Source organism: Embiotoca jacksoni, unplaced genomic scaffold (assembly GCF_022577435.1).
Source record: "Embiotoca jacksoni isolate LCO1_2020_lvr unplaced genomic scaffold, fEmbJac1.0.p SCAF_53, whole genome shotgun sequence".
Classification (NCBI taxonomy): Eukaryota; Metazoa; Chordata; class Actinopteri; family Embiotocidae; genus Embiotoca; species Embiotoca jacksoni.
In genome coordinates, this window is record NW_027185407.1 from 515,236 (window position 1) to 540,235 (window position 25,000).

Below are 25,000 nucleotides of genomic sequence, written 5' to 3' on the forward strand. Positions count from 1 at the left end.
ATAACATCACTCATGTTGTCCAGGGGATAAACATCCTTTCATTTGTGACATTGAATGATTTTCCTGGAGCACCAGCCTTCGGTCACATGTCAGCTCGGAGCTCCGTCTGAGAACGATGATGCTCCCGAGAAAATGATCTTAATGACCCCACTCGGCCTTTCCTGCCCTTCGGCTCGCAGCTGCTCTTCTCGTGAGACTCTCAGAAGACAAATATTGTTTTTCCTCGTGTCCGATGTTTCGCTATTGTTCCGAGATAAGTCGGTTTCTTTCCCTCTTGTGGGAATTCTGAGTGAATGATAACAAAAATCTGCCGGCTGTGTTGGCTGGCAATCTAAGAAGGTAATTTCAAGCCTCAGTCATATTGTGTTACATTGCTCATTCTCACACACTGATAAGAGTGTGTGTGTGTGTGTGTATGTGTATGTATGTGTGTGTGTATGTGTGTGTGTAATGGTGTGCGGCGTGGAAGCCTGCTGGAGGAGATAATGCAGTGATGGATTTCTTTCATCTGGCCATTGTCAAACATTTTCAGTCACTTTCTGTTGCTCTAACTCTCACTGACACACACACACACACACACACACACACACACACACACACACATGCTCTGAGACGTGTGTGTGTGTGTGTGTGTGTGTGTGTGTGTGTGTGTGTGTGTGTGTTAGGGTATTCCTCAGCCTGCTATCACTCTCTGCTCATGCTTCATTCTCATGTTAACCTGCAGCCTGCGTCTGCAGCGTGCTGATAAAGCTGCCGTTGCATGTTCAAAGGCCTCTCTGCTGTTATTGTTCAGAGGTGGCAGAGACCTGAAAGTGACTTGTCAAACTGTCAGCTACACCCCCAACCACCCCCCCCCCCCACCACCCCTACCACCACCACCGCTGCACCCTCAAGTCTAAAAACACAGTTATGTGATTTATGCTGTTTTTTATCAGCAAGTGTGCAACAGGAACGGACGTGTACAGTAAGTACATCACGTGTGTGTGTGTGTGTGTGTGTGTGTGTGTGTGTGTGTGTGTGTGTGTGTGTGTGTGTGTGTGTCACTAAAACAGGACTTCCTGTTTCTGGTTTCCTCTAAATCTTTCTCTTTATCTAAAACATAAAGAACATAAAATTCTTATCATTCAAATAGACATAGTTTTTCTTTGTTAAATACAGTAATATTTCATGCAGGTTTATATCGCTTTAATATATATTATTCTAACAGAACTTAATAATTAGATCACAATGGAGAGAAATTCATCTTAATATTAGAGACAATTGTATGTTTTCTGATCTGTAACTAAAAATAAAGGGATATATATATATTTTTCAATTAATTCCTGGTGCATCAAATCACAACATAAATCATCTCAGGGCATTTTATATAATAAAGTCAAGACAAAGACGAATGTATTCTTGAGTCCACAATGAAACAAAGTCATCTGAACAATTCTACAAATACACCCTAATGTGAATAAATATCAGCATCTTTCATGTATGAGATGATATTAAAGTTCAGAGGTGGGAAGCACTTTTGTGGGTAAATACTTCAAGTGTCGTCTCTCGATCAACATCATCACTCGAACATTAGTGATGTCACCATGGAAACCTGAAACTGGAGCAGAGAAACAGCAGATTTTGGGTCGAACTCTATAAATGGTCAACAGCGACCTTTGAAATGTTCAGAAAGTCAGGCAACGTGTTCTGATGACATCACATTTCAAGAGGGGCGGAGCTTCGCTGTCCAAGACGAAAGAAGGCGTCAGGTCAGGAGACACCATAGACATGGAGACATGTATATATACAACCAGGTGGTTTTCTTTGTGTCACCGTGAATTCGTCCCCCAGAGTCAGACTGTCAACACTGAGTTCCACCTCCTGAGGGTCTGAGGGGTGTCAGTTAAAAAGGTTGGATGGATTATTAAAGGTTAAAGGTAGTAATGATATGTGGCCCAGACTCAGCTGTTTAGCACAACAAAATAAAACCACTTTTCGTGTTGCTACTAAATCAGTATTGAGACAGAAACAGATTTGATTATTATCTCTGAAAATGTTGTTTTTTAACTTCCCTTCTGTTCTCTCGGTGAGGAGACATTTGTAGTTTTTATTTTGGAAGAGTTAGGCTTTTATTTTGGAAGGGAGAGTGATGGAGCTGCTGCGGGTATTTATGCTCAGTGAGCGCAGGAGAGGGGATGGCTGCCCCTCGCCGGAGGGGGGGGGGGGGGTGAGATGGATGATAGAGGGAGCAGGAGGAGGATGAACAGAACAAAAAGAGAAGGAGAGGCAACAAAGAAAGAGAGTGAGACGAGAGAAGAGGAAAAGACAATCTTCTCTCCTGTCCCTGAGCACTTTAAGGGATGAGTTGATTTACTGTCAAATCTGCTGCTGGATTATCGATAATCTGAGCCCGGCCCCTCAATCTACCCACTCAGCCGTCGCTGCGCTCCCCGGCAGAGGCCCGGACGAGGACAATAACACGGAGGGAAACGGAGCAGAGGGTGTGTTTGTTTTGTGTATGTATGTGCCCGAGATATAGACAGACGGAGGGTGTTTCTCTGCCCAGAGAATTAGAGGAGAAAAAAAAAAAGAAAACGGCCTTCAATTTTCCACCTGAGCAGATTTCAATTTACACACACGTCCCCCTCGGTGACTCCATCCTCACGTTGGTGTTGACAGCGTTTAGGCTGCTGTGATAAAAGATTCTGTTTGTTTTCCATCAGTGGAAGAACACTCAGTCATAGAAGAGACTGTCTGTTACAAACCAGCTTTATGGAGAGAGATCGGACCGGTCTGACGTTTTCTCTCTGTGTGTGTGGGAGGAGCGGGTGGGGTGGGGGGGGGGGGGTAGACCCATGAAGATGGAGGCTCAGCCTGCACAAAATGCTTCATTTAGCAGAAGCAGCGCCATCACATGTTGGAAAGTAGAACTGCAAAAAACCAGGACACACGTCATACGATGGATTATCAAATATTGATCTGCTCCTGTTTTAATTTGTCTCAACTGTTATTTAATCAGCAGAAAGAAAGGAAAAACAAGTTTGATTATTTATTGTTTCAGTAATTCTTCAAACACATCAACCAGATACAATGCATCCAAAAAGTATTCACAGCGCTTCACTTTTTCCACATTGCTATATTACAGCCTTATTCCAAAATGGATTAAATTCATTTTTTTCCCTCAAAATTCTACACACAATACCCCATAATGACAACATGAAATAATTTTTTTTGAAAGTTTTGCAAATCTATTAAAAATCAAAAATGAAAAAAAATCACATGTACATAAGTATTCACAGTCTTTGCCATTACACTCAAAATTGAGCTCAGGTGCATCCTGTTTCCACTGATCATCATGAGATGTTTCTACAACTTGATTGGAGTCCACCTGGTAAATTCAGTTGATTGGACATGATTTGGAAAGACACACACCGTCTATATAAGGTCCCACAGTTGACATGTCAGAGCACAAACCAAGACATGAAGTCCAAAGAATCATCTGTAGACCTCAGACAGGATTGTATGGAGGCACAGATCTGGAGAAGGGTACAGAAAAATATCTGCAGCATTGAAGGTCCCAATGAGCACAGTGGCCTCCATCATCTGTAAATGGAAGAAGTTTGAACCACCAGGACTCTTCCTAGAGTCGGCCGCCCGGCCAAACTGAGCGATCGGGGGAGAAGGGCCTTAGTCAGGGAGGTGACCAAGAACCCGATGGTCACTCTGACAGAGCTCCAACGTTGCTCTGTGAAGAGAGGAGAACCTTCCAGAAGGACAACCATCTCTGTAGCACTCCACCCAGCAGGCCTGTATGGTAGAGTGGCCAGACAGAAGACACTCCTCAGTAAAAGGCTCATGACAGCCCACCTGGAGTTTACCAAAAGGCACCTGAAGGACTGTCAGACCATGAGAAACTAAATTCTCTGGTCTGATGAAACAAAGATTGAACTCTTTGGCCTGAATGTCAAGCGTCATGTTTGGAGGAAACCAGGCACCGCTCATCACCTGATCAACACCATCTCTACAGTGAAGCATGGTGGTGGCAGCATCATGCTGTGGGGATGTTTTTCAGCAGCAGGAACTGGGAGACTAGTCAGGATGGAGGGAAAGATGAATGCAGCAATGTACAGAGACATCCTTGATGAAAACCTTCTCCAGAGCGCTCTGGACCTCAGACTGGGGCGAAGGTTCATCTTCCAACAGGACAACGACCCGAAGCACACAGCAGAGATAACAAAGGAGTGTCTTCGGGACAACTCTGTGAATGTCTTTGAGAGGCCCAGGCAGAGCCCAGACTTGAACCCGATTGAACATCTCTGGAGAGATCTGAAGATGTCTGTGCACCGACGCTCCTCATCCAACCTGATGGAGCTTGAGAGGTCCTGCAAAGAAGAACGGGAGAAACTGCCCAAGAATAGGAGCCAAGCTTATAGCATCATACTCAAAAAGACTTGAGGCTGTAATTTCTGACAAAGGTGCTTCAACAAAGTATTGAGCAAAGGCTGTGAATACTTATGTACGCGTTATATTTTCCTTCTTTATTTTTAATAGATTTGCAAAAATTTTAAACAAATTATTTTCACTTTGTCATTATGGGATATTGTGTGTAGAATTTTGAGGAAAAAAATGAATTTAATCCATTTGGAATAAATCTGTAACATAACAAAATGTGTAAAAAGTGAAGCGCTGTGAATACTTTCTGGATGCACTATATATCTTTTAGCGCACACACACACACACACACACACACACACACACACACACACACACACACACACACACACACACACACACTCACTCACTCACTCAGTGTCTGATATCTTTCACATTGATCTCCACATGTCTCCTGGGTGAGTTTGACAGCATCAGTGACGCCCTCTTGTTCTGATTAATATTGTTTCTGATTGATCTGTTAGTTTAACTAACTGGAAGATAAACAGGTTTTTTTTCCCTCAGTCAGCAGAAATGAATCCCAAATATCTCGATCGCCCCCTGGTGGCTGGTTGCTGTATATGTCACAAGCCCCGCCCCTCAAAGTCTAGCTAGCTTAGTTGTTTATTTAAATCTGATTTTGAGTTTTACAGACTCCACACACAAAATAAAGGTTTGACTTTCTTTTTCATATTCAGGCAGAACAATTAGGAATTCATGAGAGTGTTTGTTTTATTATTATTATTATTGCAGTATTTACTGTGAATGTTTTGGAGGTGACTTTGTTGGAGGGAGAGAAAGCCAGATGAGACGATGTCTGACTGTCCCCCAGAATCAAATCAATCCGTTACAGGACGCCTGAGTTATTGTTAATAACCTCTCATTAACCATCTGAAGGCAGAGAGGGATACATTGCCTGGGTGACATATCTCTGACACTAATTAATTAATTGATTGATTACTTTTATTCCTTCACTCCTGTTTTCCATGACCAAGAGACCAAGGTCCAAACACCTGATTTACATTTTGCAGGACAGATGATCAGGAAGGAACTCGTTTTGTGTTTCAGCTGTGAATCTGTATATTCTTCAAACATCAAACAATCTGCAAAGAAATCACTAAAACTACATGAGAGGAGCAGATTGGATGTTTGAGAGTTATGAATGGAATATTTAAAGGTGTGTTTTAGAGTCACGTCCACTCCTCGTGTCTCCTGACAGAACAGAAGCTGCTGAACCTGATGCAGCGACACGTCACGTCGCTGTGGTTCAGTCAGCCTGTAATATCTTCTATGAAATCACATTTTGTGTTCATGCCACAAATTGTCCATTTTGTATTTACTCCTGCAGCGTTACAGTTCACTCCAGGCTGATTAAACGTATTGTAACTTTACTGAAATGTGTCCCGTGTGATGCTGAAGACTAACTCCTGCTGGCCCCGCCCTTTAACAGGTGGTGTATAAGAACAACGACATCCGCCTGGAGTTGTCTCGCCTGGCCCGGATCGTCGACCCCAAGATGAAGATCCAGGGCGAGGTGTCCTACAAGTGCGAGAACGTGGCCACGCTGGACCCCATCTCCTTCGAGACCCCGGAGGCCTACATCAGTCTGCCCAAGTGGAACACCAAGCGGATGGGATCCATCTCCTTCGACTTCCGGACGACGGAGCCCAACGGCCTCATCCTCTTCACGCACGGAAAACCGCAGGAGCGCAAGGACGCCGCCCGCAGCCAGAAGAACACCAAGGTCAGTCCGCGAGCCTCCGACCAATCAGAGCTGCTTTCAGAGATGAATTCTGCAAATATCAGAGGATCAGAATCCGTTTATTGTTTATTATTGAATTCCTCATCGTGACCCTTCAGATTGATCACGTGAACATCTGAGGGTCGTTTCCTTCCAGATAAAAACCACTTCCTTGTTCAGAAGACGTTACTTTAAGTCTTCGCTGCCACCTCTTCACGCCTCCTCTCGTCTGTCTGTGCTGCAGGTGGATTTCTTTGCGGTGGAGCTGCTGGACGGCAGCTTGTACCTGCTGCTGGACATGGGCTCCGGGACCATCAAGGTGAAGGCCACCCAGACCAAGGTGAACGATGGAGCCTGGTACCACGTGGACATCCAGAGAGACGGACGCTCAGGTCAGTGAGGACAAGTCAACTCAAGCTCAACGCCAAATCTATAAAACACAAATACTGTTTGGAAAACACTGAAGCTGTGTTCTCCACTGAACCCTTTATTGTGTCTTCAAATTATAATACATGTATTTTAATGTAACAAACTTAAGTGTGTTTCAGCCGTCTTAAAATAATGTAATAATAAGTATAATAAGTACCTTCGGTAGTTATTGTAACTTAAAACCTGTAAAAAATACAACAAAAGCTTTCTTGTGTTCTGATCAGGATAAATAATAATAGATGATAATAATAGATGATAATAGATATAATAATAGATGATAAAATATATAATAATAGATGATAATATATATAATAATAAATTATAATATATATAATAATAGATGATAATAGAGATAATAATAGATGATAATAGATATAATAATAGATGATAATATATATTATAATAAATGATAATATATATTGATAATAGATATAACAATAAATGATAATATATATAATAATAGATGATAATATATGTAATAATAGATGATAATATATATTATAATAAATGATAATATATATTGATAATATATATAACAATAAATGATAATATATATATAATAATAGATGATAATATATATCATAAATGATAATATAATAATAAATGATAATATATATAATAATAGATGATAATAGATATAATAATAGATGATAATAGATATAACAATAAATGATAATAGATATAACAATAAATGATAATATATATAATAATAGATGATACTAGATATAATAATAGATGATACTAGATATAATAATAGATGATAATATATGTAATAATAAATGATGATAGATATAATAATAGATGATACTAGATATAATAATAGATGATACTAGATATAATAATAGATGATAATATATGTAATAATAGATGATAATATATATTATAATAAATGATTATATATTGATAATATATATAACAATACATGATAATATATATAATAATAGATGATAATATATATCATAAATGATAATATAATAATAAATGATAATATATATAATAATAGATGATAATATATATCATAAATGATAATATAATAATAAATGATAATATATATAATATTAGATGATAATAGATATAATAATAGATTATAATAGATATAACAATAAATGATAATAGATATAACAATAAATGATAATATATAATAATAGATGATAATAGATATAATAATAGATGATAATATATGTAATAATAGATGATAATATATATATAATAATAGATGATACTAGATATAATAATAGATGATACTAGATATAATAATAGATGATAATATATGTAATAATAGATGATAATATATATTATAATATATATTGATAATATATATAACAATAAATGATAATATATATAATAATAGATGATTATATATCATAAATGATAATATAAAAATAAATGATAATACATATACTAATAGATGATAATAGATATAATAATAGATGATAATAGATATAACAATAAATGATAATATATATAATAATAGATGATACTAGATATCATAATAGATGATACTAGATATAATAATAGATGAAAATATATGTAATAATAAATGATAATACATATAATAATAGATGATACTAGATATAATAATAGATGATAATATATGTAATAATAGATGATACTAGATATAATAATAGATGATAATATATGTAACAATAAATGATAATAGATATAATAATAGATGATAATAGATATAATAATAGATGATACTAGATATAATAATAGATGATACTAGATATAATAATAGATGATAATATATGTAATAATAAATGATAATAGATATAATAATAGATGATAATAGATGTAACAATAAATGATAATAGATATAATAATAGATGATAATAGATATAATAATAGATGATACTAGATATAATAATAGATGATACTAGATATAATAATAGATGATAACAGATATAATAATAGATGATACTAGATATAATAATAGATGATACTAGATATAATAATAGATGATAACAGATATAATAATAGATGATAACAGATATAATAATAGATGATAATAGATATAATAATAGATGATACTAGATATAATAATAGATGATACTAGATATAATAATAGATGATACTAGATATAACAATAGATGATAGTAGATATAATAAAGATGATACTATATATAATAATAGATGATACTAGATATAATAATAGATGATACTAGATATAATAATAGATGATAACAGATATAATAATAGATGATACTAGATATAATAATAGATGATACTAGATATAATAATAGATGATAATAGATATAATAACAGATGATAACAGATATAATAATAGATGATACTAGATATAATAATTCTGGTTCCATCACGGTGAACGTACCTCCCTGATCTCTCCTCCTCAGGCACCATCTCGGTGAACAGCCGGAGGACTCCGTTCACAGCCAGCGGAGAGAGTGAGATCCTGGACCTGGAGGGGGACATGTATCTGGGGGGGCTCCCCACCGACCGCACCAACCTCATCCTGCCCACCGAGCTGTGGACGGCGATGCTCAACTACGGCTACGTGGGCTGCATCCGCGACCTCTTCATCGACGGTCGCAGCAAAGACATCCGGCAGATCGCTGAGGCTCAGAACGGCGCCGGCATCAAACCGTCATGCAACAAACAGCCAGGGAAGCAGTGCGAGAGCTACCCGTGCAAGAACCGGGGCGTCTGCAAGGAGGGCTGGAACCGGTTCATCTGCGACTGCACCGGCACCGGATACTGGTCCCGCACCTGTGAGAGAGGTAAGACTGAAACACTGGAATCAGACCGACTGGAGGAATCAGCTCACCGGACTCAAACTGAACCTCATCACTAAAGTTTCAGTTTAAACGGTGATCAGAGGCTGTAACTTCCTGTTTCATTCAAGTGATGCCAGTTTATCTGGGATTCAGGGGTGTGCCATATCATTAGGTTCACAATAATACTGGTATATTATGTAATATGGTGATAGTGGTGATACGTAATGAAGTGGAGCCTCTTCCAACCCAGAGGTCGGCTCCAAAAAGCCTCCGGCTCCATAGACTCCCATTCAACTTCTCTCATCAAATCCAAAGTGAATCAAATGTGTCCATCAGTTATCTCGGTGTTGTTAGCTAAAGTCACTCCTTCTTCTTAGTTTTCTGGAGGTCCATCTGAAAATAATCCCTCATTCATTAGAAAAGAAGATTCAAGAAGACCTGGTTTTGGGGGCGTGTCTGTTTGATTGACAGGCCTGCGGTGCAGTCAGGTTACAGCTATCGGTGGGCGGGACGTAGTGTCGTCAGGTTTCCGATCAGATCGGTCAGATCCACCTCTGGCTCCTCCCCCAGCTCGTCCAAATATGGTCACTTCCTGCTCCGAACCGCTCCGAACTATCAAAGATGGTGACGGACAGAATCTGAACTGGAGGTTGAACCTGGTTTCTGATTGGATAAACCCAAAATCTCTGCTGACCCTTGACCTTACATTACTTCTAATCTTTCGTTTGTCTTTTATCTGTTTCAAAAACTCCCAAATAAATTTCAGAAATGCAGCATAGCACGTTAACAACAGTAGACTGGAGTCGACTGTTTTAGGATTACAGATCATGGTTTTGGTAAAACATGATGTTTCCTGTCTGTCCTCTGCTCACCTGCCTCCTCACACACCTGCCTGTCAGTCAGAGCCTCCTCTGCCGTCCTGACCAGCTCCCATCATGGAGCCCAGCCCGTTTAATAAAGACTTGAAAACTAATTTCCACATCCCTAACCTCCACAAATTGCTTCTACTGCTTTTTAGCATATCAAATAACAGCTGTGATCATATCTCCGTCTGTACTCGTCTTCCTCAGTCTTCATCCTGTAAGCTGCTGGATCATAATTCCCCTCCGTCTCATTTTTACTGCTGAAAAGAAAAGTTGCAGGGCAGCAGCAGGTCGATCTGATACGGGCCGCACGATTCACCTTGAATTATTTTTCAAGAGATATTCTATTGAAATATTTCAGTATAATTACCAGCAGACTATCAGAGGCAGGATATTATAATATAGTTTTCATTAACATCATTATTTGCTTTCTAAATGTAGATGAATTTGTGAAAACGGATCCTTTATGTTGGATTTACTTCAGGTCAGTTTTAATATGACGATTATATTAATGTGAATTAATATTAAGAAAGATTCTATTATCCTGAAGTCTCTGAGAATCAGGTGTTATTGATTAGAAATCAGTTGTAACACTCACTGTGTGTGTGTGTGTGTGTGTGTGTGTGTGTGTGTGTGCGTGCGTGCGTGTGTGTGTGTGTGTGTGTGTGTGTGTGTGTGTGTGTGTGTGTGTGTGTGTGTGTGTGTGTGTGATTGTGTATGTGTGTGTGTGTGTGTGTGTGTGTGTGTGTGTGTGTGTGTGTGTGTGTGTGTGTGTGATTGTGTATGTGTGTGTGTGTGTGTGTGTGATATAGCAGTTCATGTTCTGCACTTTGGATCTGACTTTAATTTGTCTGAGAAAGTAAAGATCACATGACGAGTTGAGTGTCAGCTGAGGATGTGTCACCGGTCAGAGAAGTTTACCTCAGCTGGTATGAACATCGTCTTTCACCCTGATTTCTAGAGAGGAGTCCTAATGGACACCTCTTCAGCTCAAACAGGTGACATCACGAAGAGTTCGTGGCTCTCTGATGGTTCAAGTTATTTTGTTTTTTAATGCAGATTCTGCTTTTAGCGCCACGTGGAGTTAAAGAGACGATAGAGGAGGCACAGCGTCACCTGGATGAATGTTGTTTGTGTGGGAGACGTGGCTTCAGGAAGGACTGTTGATAGCTGCAGCATCGTGATAATTACATTCAACAAGCTGCTGTGGATCTGAATATTCTGAGCCAGATAAACGGCGGTCCAACAGAGAAGGTGCTGAATGATTCGCCTCCTGTCTGGTTCAGTTCTGTTAGCTCACGGGACCTTTAAAAAGCTCTGAAATTTAAATTCAAAGAGCTCAAAACAAACTCATTTGACTTATTTTTCTCACACATAATGTTGGAAGATGAAAGTTCTCACAGAGTCAGTAGAAGACGGCTCCACATGTTAAATATAGTTCATAAGCTTGATCATGGAAGTGTTTTCTGTTTTGTTGGTGTCGCTAACTAAACTGTTTCTGGGTTTAAGTGTCGGACAGAGCAGGAGGTCTCTGAGGTATCTTAATGTCACATGATCACCTCCTCCTGGTGCCTCAGCAGGACAAGGTCAGTCCGTGTCAATCCTTTGGGCACACTCTGCTCAGACATCATTACGCAGGCGCACACACGCAGATGCACCAAGAAATATGACATGTCAGAGTTAATCTGACAGCCCTGCTCACAGCCGTAATGAGAATTTAAATTGTGTTTATTACAGCGCGCCTGTAATCTGACACCTTGTCAATTAGACATCGGTGCATCGGCGTCGCTCTGACCGAACATCATTACATGAGCAGCTGAGCATGAGGACTCAGGTCATGGATGTACGGAGGCTTTTAGAGCCCCTGATGATCATTAGTATTATTATTATTATTATTATTATTATTATTGAAATGCACACGTTGGAACAAGATAAACTGATAAATGAGACACAACTTGTGCTTTGAACTGAACCAGCAGTTTTATCCTGTTTCCCGTCTTTGTGCTCAGCTGAATCAGTTTCAGGTGATACTCAAATTAAAGGCAGTGAGCTCGTTAAAAACAGGATTTTCACCTGATGTTCGTTAGAAGTAGATTTGTGTGTACGTACAAGAACAGGAAGTTTAACGACAAGAACAACCTGCTGGCTTCAAGGTTTTCAGCCGTCAAGCAGCTCTGTTTCATGTCAGCCTCAGACTCCATCAGTCTGGAGGGGCCTGTCTGACTGTCAGTCACCCTCCTCCAGACCGTCCTTGCAGACAGCCGGACTGTGTCTCCCCCCGGTGGCCGCGTGGTGGAACTACACTCTCCTCGTCATGCAGTTAAACCGAACAGAGGACGTTTGGAGGACACGTAATGCCTCAGCATATTATCAGATCATTTATCATATTAAGTCAGTGTGACAGGACAAATAAGCAGCTGTGATTGATGCCAGCGGAGTGAGAGGAAACAGCGAGCGGCTCGGTTTCTTCAGCTCGGGACGATCGCTGGACGAAGAGGAAAAGTCTTCCACCATCACCTGTAGTCTAACGGAGAATCATGGGAGTCCTGCTGTGAGCTGTTATTAAGATAATTACAGAGTTAAAGGAAAAGAATTAAAGTCACCCCAATGAATAAGCTTTTAGAAAAAAGGTGTTAAAATAACAGCAGATACAATTTAAGGTGTCTTTTCATTGGACAGTGAGTCTGAAACTGAATCAGACCTTTTTATAGACTTTAATGATAAAATTATGCTTTTTATGAATGAATTTACAATCTCTGTCTTTTTCTGTAAACACACAAAGCAGCAGCAGCAGCAACAGTCTCTGTAATTTTACTTATTTTATAAAGGGATGTATTAGAGTATAAAGTGCATTAAATAAATGAGGATTCAGTGAGAGAAGTAAAAAGTACCACATTCAAAATCAATATTTGATATTGATCTGTTTTATTGAGTGACAGGAGACCTGCAGCTGATCATGCTGTTGGTGAATGGAAATTAAACATGTTCACAGATCACATGGTTCCACCTGGAGGATGCTTAAAATTAAATATATTAAATAATATTAAAGGACTTTTAGACATATTTTAATTTGATTGTTTTTACTTTTTAAAATGTCTTTATTCTATTCACATTTTCAAACCTTATTCCATCCAGCTCCTATTCAACTTCAACTTATTATTATTATTGACTTTTATTATTACAGCTTTTATCTCTTTAATGCATTTTACTTTTATCTATTTTTAGTTCCTTAATCTAGTTCTTATTTCACTCTATTTCGTTACTATTTTGTTGACATATTTACAGATCTCATCCTTTTGGTTTGAAGGTTTAGATTGAACTCTTGTGAGGAGGTGAGCAGCTGATGAAGACCTTGTCTGGTTTGGTGTCAGATGAATCAGATTCACCTTCTTCTCTGTAGTCGATGGCAGCTGAAGGTCTCTTTCTGTGGTGCTCCACCCACAGCAGGGTGTCACGGCCGTTCTGGAGTACAGAGAAGTGTGTCAGCCTCTTTCCTGTCAGATGAGGACATGGACTATAAAGAGTCGTGTCTGGATGACTAATTCAACAACTCCTGCAGCCAAATAAATGAGGCGAAGCTGTGCGGCTTCATTCTTGGCAGGAATTATCTGCTGGCAGCAGAAGCCCTGATTTTATTGACAAGTGCAACAAGTGCAGAGTCGCAGGTTGTCGTGGGCGACCTCCGAACACACCTGACACGACGGTTCGTGTGGTCATTAAATAACAGATGCACTCAGCCAATCACATCACAGGGATGTATGGAGAGACACTCCTCCAGGAAACCTTATTGTCAGTAACATTTGGAGCAGCATGATGGAAACACAATAAAACTTGATATCTGCTGCGACCGCGAAGGTTTCTGACAGTTATGACGTAGCAGAGTTGGTAACGAGTGCATTTTAAGAATAAAATATAAAACGTAGGTTGGAGAGCTGCAGAGATGAGGTTTGATGTGCAGGTTTATTACTGATGTTTCTCCTGCAGCCTTCAGATCACTTCAGACACGACGGACTGAAGGATGGAAGTTTTAATGCAGCAGAAAGCAGCAGCTGTCTCACGTGTTTCCAAAGAAACCGTCTTCCTGGTTTTAACAGGATGAAATGCATCTCCTGACTCAGCTGTTTGAAAACAGTTTGAGGACTTCAGAAAAGTAAAAATGGAGGAATTATTACATATTTAAGAGTTTTTTTGTACTTTAGGTTTGTACCCCAATAAAAGAGTTATTAGAAGTTGGGAAGCTCCAGTTCAGCGCTGCTGTTTATTAACTCATCTATTTCACAAGATGTCTGAGATAAAGGACTTTAGATTAATGTCTGATGAAACCATGTTGAGGATTCTGAAAGATGTTTTTCATGTTAAATACTAATTTCACTTCAAGTTATTGAAGACTGCTAACATGGTCCTGCAGTGTCTCTGCTCAACACAGTAGATATTTAGATCTGCTGAAGGCAGACGACACTTTATCTGTGATTGAAAACCATATTCAGGATTCAGTAGCTGCAAGATAATAAAAACAAGAGAAATACTGGATAAAAATATAAATAACAAGATGTGAGGAGGACAGGCAGCAAACAAGTGCAGTGTGTGTGTGTGTGTGTGTGTGTGTGTGTGTGTGTGTGTGTGTGTGTGTGTGTGTGTGTGTGTGTGTGTGTGTGTGTGTAAAATGGTTGCACTGCAATGTTTCTTTATTTTTAGGACTAAACCATCAGTTATTTTTTAGTTTTTTCAAATGTCTTTATACTTTCAATCTCTGGTCTAAACTTAATAGATATCAATTAAAACAATATATTCTTAATAGATCTCAATAAATAACATTTAATGATGTTGAGCTCACGATATTAAATAACATGGAACTGAAGGTTTAGTTTGAAGTCGTATCATTATATATGATCGTATATCGTGTGGGCGGTTTGTGTGAAGACTTCTACGTGAAGCCAGTTTCAGATAAAATACTATGAGTTCAAATGACGGCAGTGATATTAAATACAGATAAATACTATTTTCTCCAATTTCCACAGAAATCTTTCGGGCAGATGTTGGTTTGCGTGCACCCTAAACATCCTTCAGGCTCATATTGTTAAAACAGAGTCCTCAGAGTTAATACATACAACAAAGACTTGTTGATGTGTTTGTTTGACATTTGCTCAAAGAAGTGGGTAACTCCCGTTGTGACTGTCACCTTGTCTCCACCCTGACGGCCGTGCGCTCCTCCGTCTCCCCCACAGAGGCCTCCATCCTGTCGTACGACGGCAGCATGTACATGAAGGTGGTGATGCCGAACGTGATGCACACGGAGGCCGAGGACGTGTCGCTGCGGTTCCGCTCCCAGCGGGCGTACGGCCTCCTCATGGCCACCACCTCCAGAGACTCGGCCGACACGCTGCGGCTGGAGTTGGACGGAGGTCGCGTCAAACTCACGGTCAACCTAGGTATCGTATGCCCCCCTCCCTCCCCCCCATCTGCCTCCACACCTCCACCTCCACCGTGAGATGATTTACTGCTGAGCGGTAACGTCTCCTCTCCTCTCTTTATGTGCTCAGTCTTCATCAGTGACTCATCACTGCAGGTTTCTTTAGGACAGAAACAGGTTTTATCTTATTGCATGAGTGTTAATGCAGTTTGTACTCACATACAGCCTGAATAGATATTTACTGGATAAAATCTCACAAACAAACATAAAGTCACATCCAGGTTTCTGTTTTTAACTGCAGAGTACACGTTGTGATGCAGAGTTTGAGGGTCTCTAGCATCTCCAGCTGATAAAGTTCACTGACCTCCATCACGAGCAGGATATCAGAAGACTTGTATTTCTCACTAACGTCATCTCTAAGTCTCATCTCTGTCTCCTCCCTGTTGTTCTGGGTGTGTTTTTTCTTTTCTTTGCTGATGATGTTATCTTTTATGGATCTCTGTGCATTTTCAGTGTCCTCCTCCTCCTCCTCTTTTTCTTCTTTTTATTTTTTCTGTTTACCTGTCAACTCCATTTCCCATCATGCTTTGTCAAAAGATGGTATTCACCCCTTCAAAGGCCTTAAGCCTGCGGCCCGTCAGGCGAACAGCCCGAGAACAGAGCCCAGCAAAACCTACAGCTGGCTGCGACCCCAAACATCCTGCCGACCCTTCGAGTCGTGTGTGAAACACGTGACCGTTAAACACGAGTCACAAACCTCCATTCAGATGTTTCAAATGCAGTATGTCTTGTAAATAATATGTCAGAGTAATAATAGAGTTAGCAGGCGTTAGCTGGTGTATAAAGTCCCATTAAGATCCATATTTCACTAATTATATTAATTCATAGAAGACATACTTAAAATTATAGTGAAAATATGTGCAGTTCTGATTGGCCATTGCTCATATGAATTAATCCAAATAATCTGTGTAATTTTAAGTGTCAATATTTCTAGTTGTAGCGTGTGACGTAGCGTAGCGCCACCTTCAGGATCAGAGTAGTTCTGTTGGGGTTCCTGTGCCTCTGCATGGTGCTGGTGCTGATTGGATCGCGGCTGTTTGCTCCCACTTTTCTGTTGCGGTTGACGACACATGAAACCAGCAGCCACATGGTGACCATCCCTCGACGTGCTCACGGCTCATCTCACACGGCCTCCAAAACAATCAGCTCTCAAACCAAATCACTCGGTTTTTATTCACTTTTCAAAGATTTGTGGCTCTAAAACAAACGACCGCTTCCACCTGATTGGTGCAGAGGCGTCGGAGCCAGAGACTTTGGCTTTATTAATATCAATACTTCAGTCTGAAGTCAAAGCGTCAGTATGGGGTTGGAACAAACATGTAGCTGCTACTGCAAGTGGCCATTTTACTATTAATAATAATGAATTTAAACTCTGGTAAGAAATAAAAGAGAACAAATCCATACTTTGTTTTATTAAGTTTGAAATGATATTGAATCACATATATCTGTTTGAAGTGTATTTCCTGATTATTTGGCCTCCAGTTGGATATAAAAGGAATAAAATGGCCGCCGTCCTGCATGTGTACGTCCCCGGAAGGGTGGACTTTTTGTTTTTGGATGTCTGCAGCAGTAACCTTGAAGGATGCAATTTCATCTGTCATTTATTCTTCCCCATCTAGACTGTATCAGGATAAACTGTAACTCCAGTAAGTTAACACTCAAGTTTCATTTTGCTTTCTCTGTTGATGGTATGTTGATGTTGTTTTCTTTTAAAAACACAGCTGTATTTAATGAAATGCGAGTCACGGACCTCCTCCGTTCTTTTTATTAAAGCAGTGACGTGGAGGAGGAGTTTGATCAGATGGTTTGATGACCCATAATGCAACAGGAGGCCACAGATATAGACTCATTTGTACAGAAGATTTTTTACTTTGAGGTTTGAGCAGGAAATGACCTCATCATCTTTTATTATAAGTGATTAAACATCTGAGAGCAGTTCATTTGTAGCAGGAAGAGACTTAGAATTTCTTTCATTTTTTTTTTATTTTTACTTTAGATTGATTTTAGTGGTGCAGAAGTTGTTTGACACGATCTACCTTTGTAATGGACCTTAACTCTGAGCTCATTTTAATCCTAAATACTAGCAGCTAACACAAATGTGTGACGAACCTCCTTCCGCTTAATAAATTGAAAGAATGAATAAAGTGTTTGAAGAACCGACGCTCAGGTCGACCAGAACCTGCCAGTGTTTCAGTACGTGTGTTTACATGGCTGTTTGCTTCAGGGAAAAGGCAACTGACAGTTTTCACATATTATTACAGACTTCACTCAAATCTCATGAATAGTTTTACTTGACTGACATTTCATGACGATTTGCAATAGACTCAAAATAAAAGACACTAAATTCAACATACTGTAAATGTTGATCAGCACACCGCAGGTCACTATGACAACCAAACATGCTGACACCTGATTATTTAGGTCTGTCGACACCGTCTGAATTCAGCTGTAATTGACAGTGAGACTCAGATATCAGTCTTGATTCATCCTGTTTTAGAAAAAAAAAGAAGTTATTTTTCTTCTTTTTTGTTAAATTAATATTGTTTCCATGAATGATTTTGCATACATTGTGTGCACTATGGAGTCAGTGCAGTGTGTATTCCTGTCGGCGAACTTGAGCTCACATAAGAGAACATAGATGTTGTCTTTAAACAAGTCATAGATCAAAAATACGAGAGACAGGTTGCGAAAAGGGATGAAAGAGTTACAGTATATAAAACGTCTGCAGCGGTTTTAATTTCTCATTATTTTGGCTTTCAGCTCATTATTGCAGCTTTTGGCTTCTATTTCATGGTCAGGAGACAAAATGAGGGAAGAACAGAAAGTAAAAGATTTCTATCAGCTTGTGACGATTAGAAGTCATTTTCCCGACTGCAGTTGCCCTTCCTCTGATCAAACTGTTTGAGAGCCACAACTCTGATCTGCAGTATAATAATCTGGAGTATTATAATAGCACAGATATGAAGTATTCTGTATATTTTCACTGTGTAATTTACTGACTGAACCAAACCTCTGTTTCCCTAAAGGAGTCAAATTATAGTTTGAAATCTACTTTTAACATAATTTCCAAGCTCCTGAGCGGCTTGTAGAGTTTCTGTCAGTGATGTCGGACTGATCGCTGGGAAAACAAAGGTTTGGTTTGAGGCTCAGGATGTCGTTAACTTTGTGACTGACCGTTGTTCTCAGGCAAGGGACCGGAGACCCTGTATGCCGGGCAAAAGCTCAATGATAATGAATGGCATACGGTGCGTGTGGTGCGCCGCGGCAAAACCTACAAGCTAACGGTTGACGATGATGTAGCAGAAGGTACTTACCTGCATCACCTGGACATGTTGTTAGTGTGTCAGCGCCCCCTGCTGGGGTCTGTGTCCTTAGACAGTTGCAGTGTGTAACAGATGTAGATATGTTACCGTTAGTGACAGTTTGCATCCATCTAATACTGTTAATGTAATTTTCTCCTTAAATCAGCCCTCCTGTGTTAGTGTCAGACAGTGTTCTCTTTTCTTTTGGTTTTTTGTCTTTCTTTTCAACCCATCCCCTCCACCCTCCCCGTCTGCAGGACAAATGGTGGGCGACCACACTCGGCTGGAGTTCCACAACATCGAGACGGGCATCATGACGGAGCGCCGCTTCGTCTCCAGCATCCCGTCCAGCTTCATCGGTCATCTACAGAGTCTCAGGTAGACTTACAGTACTTTCAATTTATTTCATTACATTTTTTAATCATCTTTTATTTCTGATTAGACTCAAACGACAATTTAACAAATCCAGAGTTAATTATTAACCCCATCCTGGAGCTCTACAGAATGTATTTTGCCTCTGAACCTTTCAGCGTATCCGTGTCTTTTTCCCAGACTTTGTACAACAGCTTTGACCTCCCTCTGTTCTTTCCATCCCTCAGATTTAACGGCATGCTCTACATTGACCTGTGCAAGAACGGTGACATTGACTTCTGTGAGCTCAACGCTCGCTTCGGGGTTCGTTCCATCATCGCCGACCCCGTCACCTTCAAGTCCAAGAGCAGCTACCTGAGTCTGGCCACGCTGCAGGCCTACGCCTCCATGCACCTATTCTTCCAGTTCAAGACCACCTCCCCGGACGGCTTCATCATCTTCAACTCCGGAGACGGAAACGACTTCATCGCTGTGGAACTGGTGAAAGGGTACGTTTTATTTTGAAAGGACACTTGATAACTTTCTATATGTTGAAATCTCGAAGGTTTGGAAGTAACATGATTTTTTTTTAGCTGCAAAACCAAAGTAAATGTTGGATTTACATTTGTCAGGTGGATAAAACTGCAACACCACATGAATAACAAGGTTTTAACAGTAATAAACGGGACATTAAAAGATGATGACATGGAAGAATTATTTGGACTTTCTCAGGTGCAGTGCAAATGATAAATGATAAATGTTTTTCATCCTGTCAGAATAAAATTTCAATTTGTTTGAGACAGAACAGCTTTCCAGTTAATCTCCAGGATCTCACATATATTCAGACATGAAATCAGACCAAAGACTCCACACTGGATTTAAATCTGTCCTGAGAAGACAGGAACATTTTTATACAATATAGGTATTTAGTTTTCTCTTCTACAGAATAAAAGACCCAATTAGTGCAATAAAACAAAAGAAAAATCACTTTACTCTTCCTCACTGACTGAAATGAACTCCTGTTTTTACCTCCTCTCCCACCTTTGTATCATTTGTTCCCTGCTCGGCACAAAAATAGGAAAATCAGGAATTAAGGAAACGACAAAGTTGTCACAGAGCTGCTTCTGAATTAAATTTGTGTTCAAGAGTCAAAACGGTTTGCAACAATAATTTTGTCTGCACCAGTCGGATTACACATGATATAATTCTCTGCAGACGTGTTAAAAGGTTACATTTTCTGTTATTTGTAAATGTTCAAAGTTGTAAAAACTGAGATGAATTCATATAAAAATGCTCCCTGTAAGAACTTCAGTCTTTGCTGAAGCAGTGAGACCTGAACTCATGACTGAACTCACGTCAGGTCAGTTCTGCAGACACACAAACAGTTGTTAGCAGTTTACACTTTGAACATGTACGAGTAAGTTTGTGTACATTAGTGACATTTTATATTCTCTATATTATAGAAGTAATTCTGCCAGACAAAGTCTGGACGAAGTGACTGTTTAAAGGACCGATAGAAGATAAATAACCATTTTTTGAGCTGTAATTATGCAAAAATCTGCCTTTCGAAAAACGACCTCTGTAAGTCTCTCTGTCTTTCCTCTCTCAGATACATCCACTATGTGTTCGACCTCGGAAACGGACCAAACCTCATCAAAGGGAAAAGTGAGCGGGCGCTGAACGACAACCAGTGGCACAACGTGGCCATCACCAGAGACAACAGCAACACGCACACGCTGAAGGTCGACGCCACGGCCACGAGTCAGAGCATCAACGGGGCCAAGAACCTGGACCTGAAAGGTACGCTGAGGACGGGTCACATGGGTTCAGGCAAATACACTGGTGGGCCTAAAATGATGTCCAACACACACCAGAAGGTGTAGGTTGAGGATGTAGGATGTAGGGTGTAGGGTGTAGGATGTAGGGTGTAGGGTGTAGGGTGCAGGGTGTAGGATGTAGGGTGTAGGATATAGGATGTAGGGTGTAGGGTGTAGGATGTAGGGTGTAGGGTGCAGGGTGTAGGATGTAGGGTGTAGGATGTAGGGTGTAGGGTGTAGGTTGAGGATGTAGGATGTAGGGTGTAGGTTGAGGATGTAGTGTGTTGGATGTAAGGTGTAGGATGTAGGGTGTAGGATATACGGTGTAGGATGTATGGTGTAGGGCGGTGTAGGGTGTAGTATATTGGGTGTAGGATGCAGGGTGTAGGATGTATGGTGTAGGATGTACGGTGTAAGATGTAGGGTGTAGGATGTAGGGTGTAGGATGTAGGGTGTAGGATGCAGGGTGTAGGATGTAGGGTGTAGGATGTAGGGTGTAGGATGTATGGTGTAGGGCGGTGTAGGGTGTAGTATATAGGGTGTAAGATGTAGGGTGTAGTATATAGGGTGTAGGATGTAGGGTGTAGTATATAGGGTGTAAGGTGTAGGATGTAGGGTGTAGGGCGGTGTAGGGTGGTGTAGGGTGTAGTATATAGGGTGTAAGATGTATGGTGTAGTACATAAGGTGTAGGATGTATGGTGTAGGGCAGTGTAGGGTGTAGTATATAGGGTGTAAGATGTAGGGTGTAGTATATAGGGTGTAAGATGTATGGTGTAGTACATAGGGTGTAAGATGTAGGGTGTAGTATATAGGATGTGGGATGTAGTATATAGGGTGTAAGATGTAGGGTGTAGGGCGGTGTAGGGTGTAGTATATAGGGTGTAAGATGTAGGGTGTAGTATATAGGGTGTAGGATGTATGGTGTAGTACATAGGGTGTAAGATGTAGGGTGTAGTATATAGGATGTAGGATGTAGTATATAGGGTGTAAGATGTAGGGTGTAGTATATAGAGTGTAAGATGTATGGTGTAGTACATAGGATGTAGGGTGTAGGGCAGTGTAGGGTGTAGTATATAGGGTGTAGTATATAGGGTGTAAGATGTAGGGTGTAGGATGTAGGGTGTAGGGCAGTGTAGGGTGGTGTAGGGTGTAGATACCTGATGTTAGAGAAACTCAAACAGCTGATCTTTCCTGAAGGAACTCCTCTGCAGCTCCTTCAGTCATCAATCAAACATTCTTCTTCTGTTTGAAGTCCTTCAGTTTCAGATTTAATCATTTTTCAGGCTAAAGTTTCGTCTCCCTCCGTAAACAGTGAAAGTGACGAGCGCAGCGTTTTTCCCAAAGTTTCCCAAAGCGACTGAAAAACACGGTGGAACGCAGAGAGAACCTCGCTGGCTCTTTAAAAACCAAAGAACACGCTTTAAAAGAAGGAGTCGGTGGACACGCCCCCTTCAGCATCATCACAGTGAGCCGGGACACTGGTCTCTGATTGGTCCGTCTGCAGAGGGAACATCAGCGTGGGTTCCAGACGGTACAGCGAGTCATCCTCTATCACGGCCGCAGCAGCAAATCAACTAGTGATTCATTCATTATTCTACTGTGGAGCATCTGAACTCTTTAAAATGAGTCTGGAACTCTTCACAGCTTCATTCTCCTTTTAAAGCGTTGTTCCAGCTTTTACTCACGTACTTCTACGTTTACGTTTATGGTTTTGTTACCGGGGCGACCGACGCAGCAGGCAGCATCATTTTTGTTTGTTTGTTTGCTTGTTTGCTTGAAAGGTAAAATAAATCCTCTGAAATGTTACTCTCACCTGGATATTGGACTTCAGTGGGCGTTTGAATTTGAAGTTTGATTTCTTTTTGTTGTTGTTAAGTCGGAGGACAAATCGCCGCCAGAGTTGGAACATTTCAAGACCAATTTATGGATAAAATCCCGTTTTCCCTTCAGAAGTCCCATCAGCCTCTCCTGTGCTGTCTCCAGGTGATCTGTTCATCGCCGGCCTCGGACCCGGCATGTACGCCAGCCTGCCCAAGCTGGTGGCCTCCAGAGAGGGCTTCCAGGGCTGCCTGGCGTCGGTGGACCTGAACGGCCGGCTGCCGGACCTCCTGAGCGACGCCTTGTTCCGCAGCGGGCAGATCGAGCGTGGATGTGAAGGTACACCGTCCCTCCGATCTCAGCCTGACTTAGACTCGGCCAACACAAACTCCAGCTCCAGCAGCACGTTCTTCCTGCTCAATGCAAACAGTAGCTCGGCCGGCCTGCGGCCGTCCGGCGGCTGCTTCCTGTTCACGGTGCTGGCTGCATCACTTCCTCACTGCTAGAGTCACGACAAACACTCGTCTTCATCGCCTCGTTATCGGCCACATTGGTCGTCCGCTCACCGTGCCGTCACCGTCAGGTTTTATCAGTCAGAAATACTCCCAGGTGCTCTACTTTTTTATCTCTTATGCTTTTGTACTTTTTTTCTCCTGAATGATGTGAATGTTTTAAACGTTATAACTGATAAATAAAAGTAGATTGAGAGCTTCTCCTCAGTGCCTGGTTCAGGTGGATCGGTACAAAGACACAAAGAGGACATTCGTTCACATCCAGAGTTCAAATCTGACCTTTAGTGACCCTTCACTAAACCCCGCCCCTCACCGAGGCTGTCCGTCCAGCTTTTTACTTTAACGCTTTAAATATGTTGTAAATATTCAGGAAATCACAAACCTGTGATCACAATAATTAACACAAATTCAAGCAATCTTTGCAACAGTCGTGGGAGTTTGCAATTTACAAACTTTCCTGCAGTTTTTCTACAAAAAATGTGGTGAACAGAAGCTCTGCTGAAAGTATTACATCATAAATTAACCTTCAGAAAACAAAACTGACTTTATTACCAAATATACCTGTTCATTTCCAATCATTAGGCTCCGCCCCCTCTCCTCTCACCATCAAAACAAGCTGCTGCTAGTTCACCACAACAACAGGAAGTGACGAGGTTTGTGGGAAATGTGGTCTAATTAAAATGAGGAACATGTTCAATGAGTTTTGTCCACTTCCAGCTGGAAGAGACTGAACTTAGTTTTAGTGTTGAATGTGATTTAAAGCCTGTAAAGCTCTTATTCTGAAGGCAGATGTGTTCTTTGTTCTATATCCATCACAGACGCTCTGTTCTGGAAAGATTCCTCACTTGAGACTCTTTTTATCCCTTTGAGCCCCGTGATGCTTCTCTAAGTTCAACACAGGCAGAAAAACACGTTACAGGTGGAATATATCTGATGTGCAGCAGGATTATTATCACAGGAAGTCACCACAAAAAACATCACATTTCTTTCCACGATTAATTTCTGCGATTTTACAGCAAAAAAACTCATTTAAACTCCATAAATTACGCCACAAAATGAAACATCACAACAATCACAAAAAAACTCCCGGAGGGAGTGACTCATGATTCAAACTGGCAGAAGTTGGATCTTTCACTCATTTTTCTATGTTCACTTTGGATCTTGTGGATTCTGCAGATTCAATTAGTTTAACTCCCAGTTCAACTTTCAGAAATCTGCATTTGGTGGATAAAGTCAGGAAACAGTGTCGTGTTAAATCTGTGCAGGATAACGATGCAAAACACAAAAACAAAAAGAATGCCCCGAAACCTGCGACAGTCTTCCCCGTGTGACCTCTGTAAATCCTGCTTTTTATAGCATCAACATTTAACCCATAAAATACTGCAGTTCAGATACTATCACCATGACTACACAGCGTCTATAAATGAATCATTAATTAATGCAGCTAAAACAGAAGAAAGTAGATTTAAAATGTAAGAACACACGGTCACATTTACAGATGTGCAGTCTGTGTAAACAGCTGTATTCTGTTCAAATAAGAAGAGTAACTGT

General features: G+C 40.5%; 1 protein-coding gene across 6 annotated transcripts in view; it reads left to right on the forward strand.

The window, feature by feature from the left end:
- Positions 1-25,000, forward strand: part of nrxn3a (neurexin 3a) — a 144,751-nt gene that overhangs the window by 84,514 nt on the left and 35,237 nt on the right. For 5 of the 6 annotated variants that reach the window (XR_011179408.1, XR_011179409.1, XM_069172483.1 and 2 more), the window contains exons 8-17: positions 5,861-6,154; positions 6,396-6,543; positions 8,935-9,318; positions 15,404-15,607; positions 17,268-17,294; positions 18,835-18,954; positions 19,208-19,328; positions 19,550-19,810; positions 20,911-21,101; positions 23,103-23,276. Coding sequence is in view for 4 of the 6 variants with exons in the window: in XM_069172483.1 (XP_069028584.1) it covers positions 5,861-6,154; positions 6,396-6,543; positions 8,935-9,318; positions 15,404-15,607; positions 17,268-17,294; positions 18,835-18,954; positions 19,208-19,328; positions 19,550-19,810; positions 20,911-21,101; positions 23,103-23,276 (1,924 nt within the window). In the remaining 2 variants the exon portion in view is untranslated. The remainder of the gene's footprint in view (positions 1-5,860; positions 6,155-6,395; positions 6,544-8,934; positions 9,319-15,403; positions 15,608-17,267; positions 17,295-18,834; positions 18,955-19,207; positions 19,329-19,549; positions 19,811-20,910; positions 21,102-23,102; positions 23,277-25,000) is intronic. The other variant, XM_069172482.1, reaches the window with a different exon arrangement.